General features: G+C 39.8%; 1 protein-coding gene across 2 annotated transcripts in view; it reads right to left on the bottom strand.

Annotated features, from left to right (window-relative positions):
* RBM25 (RNA binding motif protein 25) overlaps positions 1–17,812 on the bottom strand; it is a 43,459-nt gene extending 25,647 nt beyond the window's left edge. The window contains exons 1-5 of one of the 2 annotated variants that reach the window (XM_063289852.1): positions 17,661–17,812; positions 4,025–4,142; positions 3,695–3,744; positions 2,258–2,428; positions 105–162 (exon numbers count right to left, since the gene is read on the bottom strand). In XM_063289852.1, coding sequence (XP_063145922.1) covers positions 105–162; positions 2,258–2,428; positions 3,695–3,744; positions 4,025–4,130 — 385 coding nt within the window. In that variant the 5' untranslated portion in view covers positions 4,131–4,142; positions 17,661–17,812. The remainder of the gene's footprint in view (positions 1–104; positions 163–2,257; positions 2,429–3,694; positions 3,745–4,024; positions 4,143–17,660) is intronic. The other variant, XM_063289853.1, reaches the window with a different exon arrangement.
* Between the last annotated feature and the right edge of the window lie 615 nt (positions 17,813–18,427).

Here is an 18,427-nt window from a genome sequence, read left to right as displayed (position 1 = left end):
GACATATGGGAAGGTTTGTTAACAAAGTCTGTATGCTCACACATATATGTATATATAGATATATGTTTGTGTATGCAGATGTACAGGCAAGAAAATAAACACACCTTGGAGTTTTCCAGATGCTCCTTGAACTCTCTTCCAACTCAAAACCAACCCACATTTCTGAAAAACATTGTTTAAAAAAGCATAAATTTTGGTGGCCAGTGGCTGAATAAGTATCACAAGAAGAAAATAATGCTGAGTAGTTTTATTGTCATTTAAAGAAAGCCTTCTAGGTTAATTCCTGTTAATGATATTTTTAATCCGTTCAATTGTGTCCGATTCTCAGAGACTGCCTACAGTTTTTTTGGCAAGGTTTTTCAGAGGTGGTTTGCCATTGCCTCCTTCCTAGGGCTGAGAGAAAGTGAATGGTCCATGGTCACCCAGCTGGCTTTGTGCCTAAAGTGGGAGTGGAACTCACGGTCTCCTGGGTTCTAGCCTGATGCCTTAACCACTACACCAAACTGGCTCTCTGGTGTTAATGATTAACACATGTTTAATTAGCATGCAAAGGAGATAGAGGTCTCTGAATTATGCATTTGGAGACAGTTACTAAGACTACCATGAACTGCAAGAATCAATCAATCCTGGTCCAGATAAAGACTTAATGCTTTTTTGAGATGATCAGCAAGCAAAAATTCACATATTTTGGGCATATACTGCATAAGTTGGTCTAGAAAAAATGACTATAATTGGCAAGATAGAAAGAAAAGAGAAGACAAAAGGTGGATTGCAGAACTGTCCTTGGAATAGTCACAGGATTGCAGGATTATCCTTGGAATAGCCAAAATCGTATTGCTAAAACATTTACCTATGCAGTCACCAGCAGACAAGTCTGACTTGACGGCACTTAACTAATAATTGTCCATTCTATCAAGTTTTTATTTGCAAAACTTCACTACTTGTATCATCCAAATTCTGATTTCATAGACCATGGCTGGGTAATATTTCTAGCCCCAACAGAGGATGCTTTACTGGGTCCAGGGCCATGCGTGCACATTCCTCATCATACTTTCTTCCATCACCAGTACAGTTCAAAATTGTTGTTTCTGCACTGCCATTAGCAGTAGACAAGCAGCAAACTGAGAACCATCTCTGGTAGATGAGAGAAAATCTTTCTTCTCCTTCCAGTCTGTGCTGTAGTCTGCTGCTACAGGTAGTCCTTAACTAATGACTGTTCAATGACAGTCTGAAGTTATGACGGCCTCGGAATGGGTGCTTTATGGCCTGTAAAGCACTTCTGACCATTGCAAACATCGTACCACTTGCGGTCACATGATTGTATTCTGGGTGATTGGCAACTGGCTCGCATTTATGACCAGTTGCAGCATCCTGCAGTCATGTGATTGCATTTTGCAACTTTTTTGCCATTTTTCAGCAAAAATGCCCACTGGGGAAGCTGGATTCGCTTAACAACTGCCGTAAAAATGGTTGTAAAACAGGGTCTGGTCACATGGTGACTCGACTTATGACTGCAGTGATTTACGATGAAAATTCTGGTCTCAACTGTGGTCATAAGTCAAGGACTACCTGTATTCCAATGGTGTTAGAAACTAACTAACAGCACCACCTCTGGATACATATCTGATGAATATATTGTCCTATTCCTTTAATATTCCATACACAGAGAAATTCATTTTACAACTATCAGGTTCTCTTTACATTTAACCTGGGGTATTTAAACACATGGACTACTACTACTGTAGGGATGAAGGGAACTTCTGTTTGCATTTCAGTCCATTGCCCTCTCCCCAAAGCTACATCAGAGGGTTGGTCTAATTTCTGGGGCAGATTTGAAGGAGTCTGTGGGGTGGTGGTGGCAGTAGTGGAATGGTAATTGGAATTCATTTGGCAAGTGTAGCAATAACCATGGGTATTCCATATACTTCGGACTGCAGTTACTATCATGTATCACTGGCTAAGTCAGTTGAGGGTCATAACAACTAACATCCAAAACATTTGAAAGGCACCAACTCCCCTACACCTACATGATATTTTGTGTGTGTGTAGAAGGTGAGGGGAGCTTTTTATTACCATATGAAAATATTGACAAAACAGCTGTGATGAAAAATTCTGCATAGAAATGAAATGCCATAAGTTGCACTTTAAATCTTGGCCAAACATAGCATTTTAAATCAGTAAACAAGTATAACAAAACAGGTAATGTCAAAATATCTGAATTAAGATCTGCAAGATTAAGTTCCAATATGCCACTTACAGCAAGAAGCTGCCGTATAAGCATGTCTGAAGCCTTTTCAGATATGTTGCCTACAAAAACAGTGGTGGTGGGGCCGCTGTTTTCATCATTCTCTTTGTTCTTTAGCCCTGGATGTTCCTTCCTAACTCCCATGTGTTTTCCAACCATCGATACTGTAGTTGGAACCAATACCTGAAAATAAAGAGATTCCTACTGTAAAATTTCAGGGAGAAAAAACCTCATTTTTAGCATTTGTATCTTCATTAAAAAGAAAATGTCCAGAAATATAGAAGAACCTCATTATCTAACATATTAACAAAATGGTCAAACAACTGAAACAATACATCACTGGAAACAAATGCTATTATAAAAGGCTGAGTCACATTTACCTTGCAGATTTCAATATTAAATAATTTTGCCTGAATATCATTCAATTCTTTCAGGTGATTCTACAAGAATCAAACTGCGCACAAAAATGATCCAAATAGGAAATAATATAGAAACTCAGAATATTTCTAAATTTATAATCTTTTAATAATCTGCATGTCCTATTTCTTCATATTTAAAATGTCATCCTGAGAGGAACAATTTTCCTTAAACTTGGGAAGTATTAATTAAAATAGAGATGGGCATTTTTTGAAATTTGGCAGCTACTTGGTTAAAAACAATTATTTTGGCTGCCACAGGCTACCTGGAGTACACCCAACCATGTAATATCATAGAGGGGGGGAGAATAGGTTCAGTCTTTGTTTTCCCCCTCCATTTTGGGGGTTTGAAATTTTTAAAGTAGCTAATTTGTGTTTTAAAGGCTTAGTGCATCTATTTTGCACTTTTTTTTACACAAAGTTTTGCCATCAAATTTGGGCAGCAAGATTGGGGAGTGCCCAGCAGCCACAAAATTGCCCATTCCTGTGTTAAAACAACTGAATGATCTTTTGGAAATGGAGATCAATGCGAAGACAATTTTGACTCTTTACGAGACATGTTTCTTTTATTTTCAGAGCATACCAACAGAAACTGAACTCCATTTCCTCATCTCTATTGTAAAACCCTTCCCTTCTTGGTTTCAGCCAATGTTCTTGGGGCAATGGTAACCATTCCCAATTTAGCAAGGGTTTCAAGACAATTTGCAAACAATAATCAAAGTTAGATTTAGTTAGGTTTCATCTTGTTTCATCAGACAAGGAGTAGAAGTATTTTTTCAGAGAAAGAGGAGTCCTTTGTTCCTGAACATGACTCTAAGTTTGTGAAGTATGATTTGCAGAGAACCACTGGAGGCAAGTGCAATTATACTGATGAATCTTTGATGATCACTTTAATATTTTTGTCATTGATTACTATTTATTGGTATTATTTCTGTCATATACTAATGATATAAAATAACCATAAAAATGATCAAATCTTGCAATTATTTCCATAAATAAAGTTTACACAAGCGGTATCTTATATTATGCTTACCGTTGGCGCAGGAGCCATAATACCCATCGGCACAGGAATCATTGGTGTCCCTGTGAAAAAAGATTATGTTAATAGTTTATGAACAAGAATCTACCACAATTTTACAGTTTTGTTTACAACACCTACTAAACAGAAATATATATATATATATATATATATATGTGTGTGTGTGTGTGTGTGTGTGTATGAATGTCTTATTAACCTATACAACGCAGCTAAATTTAAATGCAATTAATTTAAAATTAAAATTAAATTAATTGTGATTTAAAAGATCTACTAATTAGTGGTGAAAAAATGAGGCTAATTTGATAGGCTTCTGATGTAACTTACCAGGAGGTACAGGTGGAGGAAAACCTGGGAACTGTGGAGGTGGAATTCCAGGTGGAAGTGTTGGGATCCCCATAGGAGGACGATTTAAGTGAGGTGGAAAAGACATTTTAACAATAACCTAAAAAAATTAATAGAGCAATCAGATTCAGAACTGTGAAAACGTTCATTACTGAGTACGTACAGAGAATCTCCTATGAAAGTTGTTTCTATATTCCTCCTTTGAAGATACTAATGTGTGAAGAAATACTAATTTAGGTAAGAAAGCAGATAGAAATAATAGCTTTTCTGGACTTATTTGCCATAAAAAAAAAATCAAGAGAATCCTAGGAAAGTAGATTCAGGGCTTTGCTATTTTGCGTGATTTATAAACTCCATAAAACATCTATATTAAAATAGCAGCTTGGCTCAAGATATGCACTGCCTCAAATATTTACATTTTCAAAAAGCTCATAACAACATGGCTCACAGATGGGCCATCTGGGGCACAAATTATAACCCCCAGATGCTCTGTATGAGGCCTGTTGAGTTTCAAATTTCTGGGAAGGACCTTTTCTTCATTGAATCCTGTACTGTAAGGCAGGGGTGGAGTCACACAACTAGCCCATCTCATTTGCAGTATACTAACCCAGATCTCTTTCTCATCGTAATTACCCCATCTGATCCAAAGCATATACACTATTTTGAATATCCCCTGCTCTCTCTAACGTGAAAAGGCCTGTGGGTCAGAAAATGGTGCAAATGTTCTAGTTATAGCGCCTGCAGGGGCAACTTTACTGCATTTCTAATGAACTTTCCCAATGGAGAGAAGGTTGTGATGGTCAAAGCTCTCAGCTTTATCAAGGCCAGACTAATATTTTCTTTGCTACACAAGGTGAGGAGCAAGCATTCCCGCTTTACTCTGATATCACAGAAAAGCATTTTTGCTCTAAAGTTCACTCCTGACTCCTGTCAAACAACCCACAATGGTAGCAAAGGAATCTGATTTAATTTGAAACTCCACAATAAAGGGATAGTTTATTGTATTATAGAACAAAATATCTTGCACCAACAGAACTGAATTATATCCTTAAGATGACCTTCCCAATGTGCCAAAGATTAAATATATAAAGATACCAAATAAAAGTGGGATCCCTCAAACAGAGCAACCAAGTACTTTGGAAATATAAAACATAGGGAAATTAAAGCAACATATAACTTATTTCATTTACAATTTACAAAGCTTCAGCCATTTAAACTTCTTCCAAAGTTCTTTAGCTATTGTAACAAAATATCCATGATGCCATCACAAATAAAAGATAATATTCCAATAGTTTAGCGGAAGCTGAAGTTGGCAAAAGTAGATACAGAACGTTATTCTGAGCTCGCTCTAGAGGGTCTAGTTCTGCGGTGGCTCATTGGACATAACCCAGATACATCTGTAGGTAAAGGTAAAGGTTTCCCTTGACATTAAGTCCAGTCGTGTCCGACTCTAGGGGGCGGTGCTCATCTCTGTTTCAAAGCCAAAGAGCCGGCGTTTGTCCGTAGACACTTCTGTGGTCATGACTACACGAACGCCGTTACCTGCCCGCCGAAGCGGTACCTATTAATCTACTCACATTTGCATGTTTTCGAACTGCTAGGTTGGCAGGAGCTGGGACTAGCAATGGGAGCTCTTTCCGTCACGCGGATTCGAACCGCCGACCTTCCAATCGGCAAGCTCAGCAGCTCAGCGGTTTAACCCGCAGCACCACCGCGTCCCTAGATACATCTGTACACAGCTGAAAAATAATACCCCATTAAGCATTCTCATCAGCTAATGTAACTTCTTGCCTGTTCTTGAAAATGTGTCTACATGCTATAAAACCTCAATTTTCTTTAAAAATCATTTATTCTAAACTATGTAGAGCCAGTATCCGATTATGGATTTGACTAAATCTACCAAACCTAATTATAATTACAGCTCCAGACGGTTCTGGATTAAACAGATTATCTAGACCCCTTTCAGTCAGGTTTCAGGCCAGGATATGGGACAGAAACAGTGTTGGTCGCACTTATGGATGATCTCTGGCGGGAGCCGGATGGTGGCAGTGCATCCATCCTGGCTCTTCCTGACCTCTCAGCAGCTTTCGATACCATCAACCATGGTATCCTTTTGGGGCGGCTCAGGGAGTTGGGGGTGGGCGGCGTGGTTTTGCACTGGTTCAACTTCTTCCTCCAGGGCCGGTCCCAATCGGTGGTGATGGGGGGGGAGAGATCCAACCCTCAACCCCTCCATTGTGGGTTGCCACAGGGTTCGGTTCTCTCTCCTCTCCTATTCAACATCTACATGAAACTGCTGGGTGAAGTCATCCATCACCATGGGATGAGGTATCATCAGTATGCTGATGATACTCAATTGTATATCTCCATCCCGGGTGAAGTAAGTAATGCTGTGACTGCCCTCTCCAGGTGCCTGGAGGCTGTGGGGGCCTGGATGGGGAACAACAGGTTTCAGCTGAACCCTGGTAAGATGGACTGGCTGTGTGTTAAGGGCTCTTCCGCATCCAGGACTTTATCATCTTTGGTTCTGGATGGGGTTGCACTGCCCCAGACAGACCCGGTGCGTAACTTGGGGGTCTTCTTGGACTCACAGCTCCTGCTCAAAGAGCAGGTGGCAGCCGTGGCCAGAAGGGCCTTTGTTCAGCTCCGTGTTGTGCACCAGTTATGCCCCTTCCTGGATCAGGAAGCCCTTCTAACGGTCACTCATGCCCTTGTTATCTCCCATATTTACTGCAATGTGCTCTACATGGGGCTATCCTTGAAGAGTATCCGGAAGCTTCAGCTGGTCCAGAATGCAGCCGTGAGGGCTATTTGTGGCGCCCCTAGAAGGGCGTATATAACACCTTTGCTACTTGAGCTGCACTGGGTACCAGTTTGCTTCCGGGTCCAATTCAAGGTGTTGGTTATCGCCTTTAAAGCCCTACATGGTATGAGGCCAGGTTACCTGAGGGACCGCCTCTTCCCCGTTACATCTGCCTGCCCCACCCGATCTTGCAGAGGGCATGCTGAGGATCCCATTGGTAAGAGAATTCCATCTGGCAGGGTCCAGAAGGCGGGCCTTCTCTGCAGTAGTGCCCGCCCTTTGGAACATCTTGCCCCCAGAGGTGAGGCTAGCCCCATCGCTCCTGGCCTTTTGGAGAAACTTGAAGACCTGGCTCTGCCACCTGGCCTGGGGCAGGGAGAAGAGTCATCCTTGGGGTTGGTTGGTGCCTTGAAGTACCCCTTCCATGCGAAGACTGAATGAGATACAGCCATCTGGACTTTACTTTTATTTATACTATTAACGATATGTAATTTTATAATGCATTTTATATATTTATTGTTTTACTGAGTATTCTGTTGTAAACTGCCCAGAGTCCCTCTGGTGGGAGGAGATGGGTGGTGACAAATTTGATAGATAGATAGATAGATAGATAGATAAATACTGGTCTCAAACAAAACAGAACTGCATTAGGGTCCCTAGCTTGCTTCTCCTTTTAGGATGACCTTATTCTATTACTGGTTTAAAACTGTAGTTCCAGACAGTTACACAGGTGGCATTATAATTGCTTAAATAGGGAGGCATATATATATATATATATATATATATATATATATATATATATATATATATACACACACACACACACACACACAGGTGGCATTATAATTGCTTAAATAGGGAGGCACATATATATATATATACCACCATGTAGCAATATAATTTCTATTAAATTCAATCAAATCAATTTAAATCCTTTTAATCAAAACTGTGTTTCTGATTGTATACCACCATGTAGCAATATAATTTCTATTAAATTCAATCAAATCAATTTAAATCCTTTTAATCAAAACTGTGTTTCTGATTGAACAGCACACTTTTTTGAAATGTATTTAACTCAGTACTCATAAAAGCTGAATATATTAACTGCTAGTTTAGTAGAGGTGTTCCAAACAGTCTTAGAAAAAAACCTGCAGAACTCTTGTACAGTTTAAAGTATTATCATTAGTCAACAAAGTACAATGGGATAAAGATATCTTAAGGACAATCTTCCGTAATATGCTGCAACCTTCTTCCAACTGGTGGATACAGACATGATAACTGGTTAATAGGTCTTTTCTGTAGCAGCACTCCATCTGTGGAACAGGCTGAATGGGTCCAAATGCCTGCTATCCATCCTCATATGACTTTCTGAAGCTAATAAAATTTGTTCTATTTCTTCAAAAATGCATATCCTATTATTTTCTTTTTGCTGCTTAAAGCTGGAATTTTTACATGCACTATTTTCTGGATTGATTATTTCCTGCAGTCTTATATTTAATCACTCTTCTGGTATCCATACTGCATATGCAAGTACAAAGAATTCCATACAGGCTAGCAGCAAAGGAATGAACTATGACATCCCTCTTCTAAAGGCCTATTTAGCTTCTCTACATATTCTGTATGAGAAGTGCCTTCCTACTTAGCCAATATGAAATAGTGCAGTGAAATGGTGCGCAGTGGAAGAAGAATGGATCACTCTGTCCTTCCTCCATCATTTCCAGTTGGTTCCTGAACTGGTTGCACACATCATCTTTTGCACATTTAACATGGAAACATGGACTGGTGACAGAGCATACTGACATCCACCATTCCAGTTGACAATGAAGTCATAGAGCACTCCATCCTTAGATGCTAGTCTACTATAACTCTATACTGGAAATGAAAAGTTTTCTCACATAATCAGCACAGAAAAGTCAGGTGGCAGAAGTGGAAAGAAATCTGTATTTAGTCTGCTGTGTATCTGTGCTGGCTGTGGTAAAGTTTCTTCTACATGGTTAGTGCAGCAACTAAATAGACCCGTAGGTGAGATTCTGCATACTCTACCAATTTACTGCATTACTGGCATGCTTTTTCTTTCTAACAGGGGCTGATAAAGAAGAGATGAAAATCCTTTATTAGCTTCTCTTATGGCTAAAAAGCAGGCTAGTAAAACCTTAGCAAGAAAGAACTTTTTTGGTACTAATTGACAAGAGTGATTTATTACTTGCTTAAATGTATGTATCTTTGTTGTAATCTGCCTTAAATAATTTTGCACAGTTGCAAAATAAATGTATTAAACAAAATATTCAACCAAAAAGTACTTCACCCCTTCATTCTTATACTGAAAAGCAGAAGATTAAGACTGAGGCTATAATTCTATACATATTTATTTGAAAGGATCTTTCACTTAATTTACTTTCAAATAAAAAGATGAAGGCAGACTATTAAAATTCCAATGTTCAAGAATAGAAAAATGAAAGTATACTCATTATTTTATGTGATTATAGGTGTCAGTTGTGAAGCATGCTTTGCACAGTCCTATTCTAGCCTTTCCAGTTGTGGTATTTCTAAAGTAAGGTTTGTAAAAGAAAATCCAAATGGTTCTCTGTTCATAAATTAAGGATCATTTAAACAAGCAAAATAAGACTGATAGAATGAAGGTTAACCAATAACAAAGGGATACAGAACAATTTCTGATCTATGAAAGATTGCTGAAGAAATCAGCTTAATTCAGGGGTGGAGAGGGTCATTTCACAAACAACGAAAGCGTTGACCACATAATATTTAAAAATGTAGAAACAGAAAATAAACAAAACTTCTGCAGATGAGAATATGCAAAATGAAGAATATACAGCAAAAAGAAAAACAACAGGAAACAAAAAGAAAATGCTAAGGGAGGAAATCCTCCTAATTGGGAAAAAAAAATCCAAACAAACAACTGAATGAAATCAGACACTGACCCATGATATACTAATCTGGAAACTATATTAAACAATATAAACATTACTTAATATGTTATTATTATGCTCTTATTAATAAGCACTTCAGCAAAGGACCGTTACCTTGTCGTGGTGCTGGAGCTTGAGCACCTCAATGATGCCATGAGCTAAACCATGAAGGGCCACCCAAGACAGGAAGGTCATGACAGAGAGGTCAGACTAAATGCGATCCCTGGGGAAGGTAATGGCAACCCACCCCAGTATTCTTGCCATGACAACTAAATGGATCAGTACAACCAGAGATATGTCGGTATACCATCGGAAGATGAGATCCCCAGGTCAGAAGATGGTCAAAATGCTACTGGGGAGGAACAGAGGATGAGTTCAACTAGTCCCAGATGTGATGACGCAGCTAGCTCAAAGCCGAAAGGACGGCTAGTGTCCTAACAGTCAGGAATCACGCCGAGACGAGGAATAGGTCTCTAGTGTTTATTACTGCTACATAAGACAGAAAATCCTAACAAACTGAAGAAGCGTGGGAAAAAACCAGACAGATAAACCCCAAAAGTTAAGGCGGGTCTGATTTGTGTCTCTTTGAATGGCTGCTTAATTCCTCAGTACTATGCATGCGTTTTCCCCCCTGGATAGAGGGCCCCTCCTGCTCGCCATCAGTACTCATGACATCTAGCGGCCGACGGTGCTGGTGGTGAACGGCGAATCCTATGTTCTAAGGATCAACACACCATTGGAACCTGGAATGTAAGATCTATGAGCCAGGGCAAATTGGATGTGGTTATTGGTGAGATGTCAAGATTAAAGATAGACATTCTGGGTGTCAGTGAACTGAAATGGACTGGAATGGGCCACTTCACATCAAATGACCACCAGATCTACTACTGTGGACAAGAGGACCACAGAAGAAATGGAGTAGCCTTCATAATTAATAGTAAAGTGGCTAAAGCAGTGCTTGGATACAATCCAAAAAATGATAGAATGATCTCAATTCGAATGCAGGGCAAGCCATCTAACATCACAGTGATCCAAATATACGCCCCAACCACAGATGCTGAAGAAGATGAAGTAGAGCAGTTCTATGAGGATCTGCAGCACCTACTGGACAACACGCCTAAAAGAGACGTTCTTTTCATCACGGGAGACTGGAATGCTAAGGTGGGCAGTCAAATGACACCTGAAATTACAGGTAAGCATGGCCTGGGATAACAAAACGAAGCAGGACATAGGCTGATAGAATTTTGCCAAGACAACTCATTCTGCATAACAAGCACTCTCTTCCAACAACCTAAGAGATGGCTTTATAGATGGACTTCACCAGATGGACAACACCGAAATCAGATTGACTACATCCTTTGCAGCCAAAGGTGGCGGACATCTATACAGTTGGTAAAAACAAGACCTGGAGCTGACTGTAGTTCAGATCATGAACTTCTTCTTGCACAATTTAGGATCAGACTCAAGAGATTAGGGAAGACCCACAGATCAGCTAGATATGAGCTCACTAATATTCCTAAGGAATATGCAGTGGAGGTGAACTTAGTAGATAGGGTCCCAGAAGAACTATGGACAGAAGTCCGCAACATTGTTCAAGAGGCGGCAACAAAATACATCCCAAAGAAAGAGAAAACCAAGAAGGCAAAATGGCTGTCTGCTGAGACACTAGAAGTAGCCCAAGAAAGAAGGAAAGCAAAAGGCAACAGTGATAGGGGGAGATATGCCCAATTAAATGCAAAATTCCAGAGGTTAGCCAGAAGAGATAAGGAATTATTTTTAAACAAGCAATGCGTGGAAGTGGAAGAAGACAATAGAATAGGAAGGACAAGAGACCTCTTCCAGAAAATTAGAAACAATGGAGGTAAATTCCAGGCCAAAATGGGTATGATAATAAACAAAGATGGCAAGGACCTAAAAGAAGAAGAAGAGATCAAGAAAAGGTGGCAAGAATATACGGAAGACCTGTATAGGAAGGATAACAATGTTGGGGATAGCTTTGACGGTGTGGTCAGGGAGCTAGAGCCAGACATCCTGAAGAGTGAGGTTGAGTGGGCCTTAAGAAGCATTGCTAATAACAAGGCAGCAGGAGACGACGGCATCCCAGCTGAACTGTTCAAAATCCTGCAAAATGATGCTGTCAAGGTAATGCATGCTATATGCCATCAAATTTGGAAAACACAAGAATGGCCATCAGACTGGAAAAAATCAACTTATATCCCCATACCAAAAAAGGGAAACACTCAAGAATGTTCAAACTATCGAACAGTGGCACTCATTTCACATGCCAGTAAGGTAACGCTCAAGATCCTGCAAGGTAGACTTCAGCAATTCATGGAGCAAGAATTGCCAGATGTACAAGCTGGGTTTAGAAAAGGCAGAGGAACTAGGGACAAAATTGCCAATATCCGATGGATAATGGAAAAAGCCAGGGAGTTTCAGAAAAACATCTATTTCTGTTTTATTGACTATTCTAAAGCCTTTGACTGTGTGGACCATAACAAATTGTGGCAAGTTCTTAGTGGTATGGGGGTACCAAGTCATCTTGTCTGCCTCCTGAAGAATCTGTATAACGACCAAGTAGCAACAGTAAGAACGGACCACGGAACAACGGACTGGTTTAAGATTGGGAAAAGAGTACGGCAGGGCTGTATACTCTCACCCTACCTATTCAACTTGTATGCAGAACACATCATGCGACATGCTGGGCTTGAGGAATCCAAGGCTGGAGTTAAAATCTCTGGAAGAAACATTAACAATCTCAGACATGCAGATGATACCACTTTGATGGCTGAAAGCGAAGAGGAACTGAGAGCCTTATGATGAAGGTGAAAGAAGAAAGTGCAAAAGCTGGCTTGCAGCTAAACCTCAAAAAAACCAAGATTATGGCAACCAGCTTGATTGAGAACTGGCAAATAGAGGGAGAAAATGTAGAAGCAGTGAAAGACTTTGTATTTCTAGGTGCAAAGATTACTGCAGATGCTGACTGCAGTCAGGAAATCAGAAGGCGCTTAATCCTTGGGAGAAGAGCAATGACAAATCTCGATAAAATAGTTAAGAGCAGAGACATCACACTGACAACAAAGGTCCGCATAGTTAAAGCAATGGTTTTCCCTGTAGTAACATATGGCTGCGAGAGCCGGACCATAAGGAAGGCTGAGAGAAGGAAGATCAATGCTTTTGAACTGTGGTGTTGGAGGAAAATTCTGAGAGTGCCTTGGACCGCAAGAAGATGAAACCAGTCCATCCTCCAGGAAATAAAGCCAGACTGCTCACTTGAGGGAATATTAAAGGCAAAACTGAAATACTTTGGCCACATAATGAGAAGACAGGACACCCTGGAGAAGATGCTGATGCTGGGGAGAGTGGAGGGCAAAAGGAAGAGGGGCCGACCAAGGGCAAGGTGGATGGATGATATTCTACAGGTGACGGACTCGTCCCTGGTGGAGCTGGGGGTGTTGACGACCGACAGAAAGCTCTGGCGTGGGCTGGTCCATGAAGTCATGAAGAGTTGGAAGCGACTAAACAAATAAACAACAATTAATAAGCAACATTCTTTTAAAATCATTCAATTGATTCAGCTATATTCATCAATTCTTCTCCGAATCTAACTGTTCCCAAATAATTACTGTAAGTATATGAGGAAATAACATAAGTTAGTGTCAGGTGGCATTTCCAAGTACAGGTAGTCCTCAGTTAATTATGGCAATTGGGATCAGAATCGCTGTCGCTAAGCAACATGGTTGTAAAGCGCAGCATCACATGATCATGCTGCTTAGTCATGGCAATTCCAACAGTCCTGGTTGCTGTCATTAAGCAAATTGCAGCAAGTCATTAAGCGAGGACATCATGTGGTTGCCATTTGTGAACTCCTGCCAGCTTCCCTGCTGTCTTTGCTTGTCCCCCCATACAAAGCCAGTGGGTAACAAAAGTATTTAATTACTGGCTGAAGATCCTATCCATGGACTCAGACAGATTACCTAAGCTTTGTTTTGAACAGTAGATGCATAATATGCCTTCTCGTGCTTGGGTGGCCCGACTTAACAATACCATTTCACAATATGGATTTTCAATTCATTTTCCAGTCCAATCAGATTTGAAGGCCAAGAAAATCTTCAAACAAAGGGTTTTGGATGTGGCTGCCCAAGAGGACATAGCATCCCTTAAATATCTCAAGTCCTTGAAGTGGCTGGCCCAACACAAATCAGTCTTTCAACTAGAAAAGTATTTAACAACTTTCTTGCCCCAAAATCTCAAAAGAGCTTTTACTAGAGCTCGTTTTGACCAATTAGACTCTATGGTAAGATACAGGAGGATCCAAGGAGTTCCATAGGAAGAAAGATTATGTATTTGTGGTGCCCCAGCTGTTGAAGACACCACACATACCTTATTTGACTGCAAATTATACTCTGTAGAAAGGACTGACCACTTAGATTTACATTTAAAAAACAAAAAATACTGGAGCAGCCAGCAGAAACTTTCTTATATTTTACAGGGTAGGAACCAGCTCATTACCAGCAAGAGTGCACTCTTCATATCAAAGGCAATCTTAAAGAGGACAGATTACTTAGATCAGATTGGAGTTGATTGTAGGGGTGATGGTTTGATACCAATTTGTATTACAGTTTTATTTGTATCGACTTGTTTTTACGTGTATGTTTATAATGGCATTTATTTTATTTCATATCTGATATGGTCAAAAGACTAAATCAATGAAGTTTCTATCTATCTTTGCTTGTCAGAAGCCAGCAAAGAAGGTTGCAAATCGCGACCACATGACTGCGGGACACTCTGATGTTGTAATGATGACCTGGATGCCAAGCACCCTGATCACAATCACATGACCACGAGGATGCTGCGACGGCTGTAACTCTGAGGACTGGTCATAAGTACCACCAGTTCAGTGCTGTCACAAGCTTGAATACTTGCTGAATGAGTAGTTGTTAACCAAGGACTGAAATAAGTACATGGTGTAATTTTTACATCCTAAACTCTTTTCTGTAAATGAGATAAATAAATAAATAATCTATAAATAAATATCGGCATGATACCATCACACGTTATATTTTTACATTCTATTTTCCTGTCCAAAGGAATTTCTGTATGAAATTGAAGAGAATGTTTTAAATGTGCAATTTAAGCCCAATTTCTAATATATGAACAGGAACAAATATTGTCTTCTTGCTTTCAGGTTTCTGAAAGTACAAAAACTCTGCTCAAGTGTACAAAAATAAATATTAATAGTTGAGATGGAGAGCAGTAATATGGAAAAAAGTCTACAGCAGGGCATCTTTTATTTTTGTTATTAGAAACACATTAAAAATTAGTACATTGACAGTCCTCAGTGTTTTCAATCTACCTTCTAATTTATATAATGTAACAAAAATAGGATAGTGTTTGATAATACTTTTAATATATTAAAAAATAAAAGCCCAAATTTATTTGAACATAGAATTTAAGGCCTCTCCAATCAAATGTTCTGGTTTGGCTACTTTGGTATATTGATAAATCTATGAAATATTTCTGCAGCTTCTAAAATCTCAAACATAGCTTCTAAAATTAACATAGCACACATTTTTCCTTAAAACCATAGAACGGAATAGAGAAAAAGATAAAAGTATTTCAGGAATCACCTGACTAGAGATCTGCAACTGAACATTGTAAGAAACTTATTGGGATTTAAATAAAAATGGAGCACACATAGAGAAGTCATCAAAGAAGAGTTCCTGAATTTCAGATCAATATTAAAAATATAGAGAGTTTAGCAGTATCAACAGAAAGGATATTGATAAACCTTGAAATACAGAAGTGACAAGGCTTAGTAAGAGTCTGAGCACAGAAGAAGTACAGCATCAATTAATACTGCCACAGTTTATTTTGTTGTATGCCTCCCAGAATCATATTGTTTGAGTTGAGCAGCCATACAGATGCTTGCAATAAATAAACAAGTCAGAGAGGCAAAATTAATTGGAAGAAACTAAAGATCTTTTTATATTCAGTTTATATTGGGAAGACAGCTAAATAAAGGACACATTAAAAACATGACATATTAAATTTCAATTTTATACTTAAATGAATTCAATTGATCTCATTTCTGAATACACATAATTATATATGATTATACTATAAATTTGGGGTTCATACCTTTACTGAAGTATCAACCTTTTATGTTGCTGTTCAAACAGTATGTGAAAAAAGGGGGAAAACTCACAAATGCGCAAAGAATAAATTCTTAAAAACATGAAGACCAGAAAGAAGCTTAAATACTTTTAGTTGCATCAAAGAAAGTCACTTGGTAAATTATATGCTCCCAGAATATTTTCTATTTCTTATTTGTTGCAGTAACTTTCATTTAAGTTTGTAATATAATTAAAATCTAGCTGATTAAATTGCACTCTATTGATATTTTTAGATATGCTCTCCTTTATACTATCAAATCCTCTCCATCAGAATTTTCCAGGTAGTTCAGAGATCTGAATTTGAAGGCATGCACGCAGCACCTCAAAGAAACACTTTAAAGCACAGGTGTCTTGCATGCCTTCCTTCTGCAGCTGGCACAAGACCTCAGGAAAAGGGTAATTGGTTTAAAACATTCTCAACATCTGCTATGTGTATACCCATGTACTCCAAATCATATTCTGCCCTACAAATCAGGATCACTACATAGCTTTGTAAACTTTATCTTCACCTCTACAAAATACCTATAAATTGAATTGTTCAAGACTGCATATTTGTTTAATTGATGGGATCTTGACTGAAGCAACAAAAGAAAATCAAAAGAAATTACATCCAGCACCCAGAACTTAAAATACAATGAAACGGCCAACAGGCTATGGATAACTGTATTTTTTAGCTAAACACAAGATGCAGCCATACCAGATACATTCAAAGTCAACTTACCATCTGTTTTTCTGAGATTACCTTCTCACAATTACATCTTTTCAGGATTATTTATTTATTTATGTATTTATTTTCTATCCTGCCTTTATTATTTTTATAAATAACTCAATACCTTGTCTGCAAGCTTAATTCATTTAGATTTCATTTCATGCAAATATTTTGGGGCTCAGAGCACATTCTTAATACCATTTACAGGGCAATCCCCCTCAAAAAAAAATTCAGTTAGGCTTAATTTCAAGTTTACAGCTCTATTTAAGAATTTCCACAGAAGATGGCAGATCCATAAAATTAAATGCATGGCCCTGTGTGATTAAAGGAATGATTAGCTGCTACTTGCTACACGCAACAGTCGTGATGAATCCTAGAGGATGAAAGAACCCTGTACCTCTTGTACAGTCCTACAAAACCTTCCATTTCAAGAAACGCTGGAGGTGATAAAAGCGAGCCCTAACACCGCACAAATGAATCGCTTTCTGAAAAAACTACCACCTGACGCAAAAGCACCTCTAAGGATTCTTTTGGATCTCTGAGATTATTTTTTTAAAACCTCGTGTTTTTAAACGATCTTTTGCCCTCGCACATGTAATTCACCTCACTCATCAAGCTCTGAGCTTACTGCATGCAAGCCCACAAGGATGCGCTCGGGGAACACCTCCTCCGAACGGGCCGACTCTCCGGCCTGGACAGAGTGGCCTTCTTGGAGGGCTTTCGGTACCGCTCCTACACTCCGTCGCCCTCAACCCCTTTTTCTTCCTACCATGAAACCTGATGCTTTAAAAGAAAAAGGGAATTATCCAAGCAACAGCACCCGTCCGTGTCCCCCAAAGTGTCATAAACCTCCCTGAAAAGTCCCAAAGGGGCCACCTTCAGCCCGCCTCATTGCTGATGGGGCCACCGACCGCAGGTGCCCCAAGTGGCCAAACCCCATCGCTCTTCGGTTCTCGCCTCTTTATCTGGAGGATAAGCAGTACGGGCATCGCCCTTCTCTCACCGAAAGCAGTGGCCGAAGACGAGAGGCCCGACGCCCTCCACTCTTCTCGACCCGGCAAAGGAAGGTAGGCCGCAAACGCGCCACTCAGAGCCACAGGCGGCGTCGCGTTATGCGCCGGTCACGTGAACAACCTCCCCACTCGGCTTTCCGCCAAAGACCGCCCAGCGCCGCGTTCGTTTGACTATGGAGAGGCGGATTGAAAGTCCTAGCGGCATCTCAAGGAATAGGCAACTCTAGGAATAGTTTTGGCTCTGCGCATGTCTATTAGCTCGTCGCTACGTTATTCCCCGATTTTTTCCAGACTAGCTCTTAACAGTCCTAATTTTTAGAAGCATTAAACGCCGAGAGGGAAAGAGTGCCTCTTTCACTGTTTCAAGGCTGTTGTTGTTCCTCCTCCTGTATTCTACTCTTGAGTTTTCCGGATTTTTGCCTTAAACAATGAGGACGAATGGAGGCGAAAGATGGAACAGTAGAATGACAACTCCGTTTCTGTGTTACTGTACTATTATAAACTTACTCTTCGGAGATCGCAAAGGAAGGGCGCGAGGATTTTGTCTCCTGTATTTGCTGTGGGGCATCAATACTCCTGAAGGGTAGTTAGTGCAGAATCCCATCTTGAGGTCAGCCTTGGGCGGGTTGAGTAGTTACACGAACAGTGGTGCATCCTGATGCACGACCTCTTCTACTTCAGCTTAGACAGAATCCTCAGAGCTGCCTCGGTTTGCAAATTAGGCACAGCACAGCTAAAATACACTTTCTCTAAATCA

This window comes from Candoia aspera, chromosome 1 (genome assembly GCF_035149785.1).
Source record: "Candoia aspera isolate rCanAsp1 chromosome 1, rCanAsp1.hap2, whole genome shotgun sequence".
NCBI classification, from domain to species: domain Eukaryota; kingdom Metazoa; phylum Chordata; class Lepidosauria; order Squamata; family Boidae; genus Candoia; species Candoia aspera.
The sequence above is the reverse complement of the archived record's forward strand: the minus strand, read 5'-3'. Positions and strand labels throughout refer to the sequence as shown.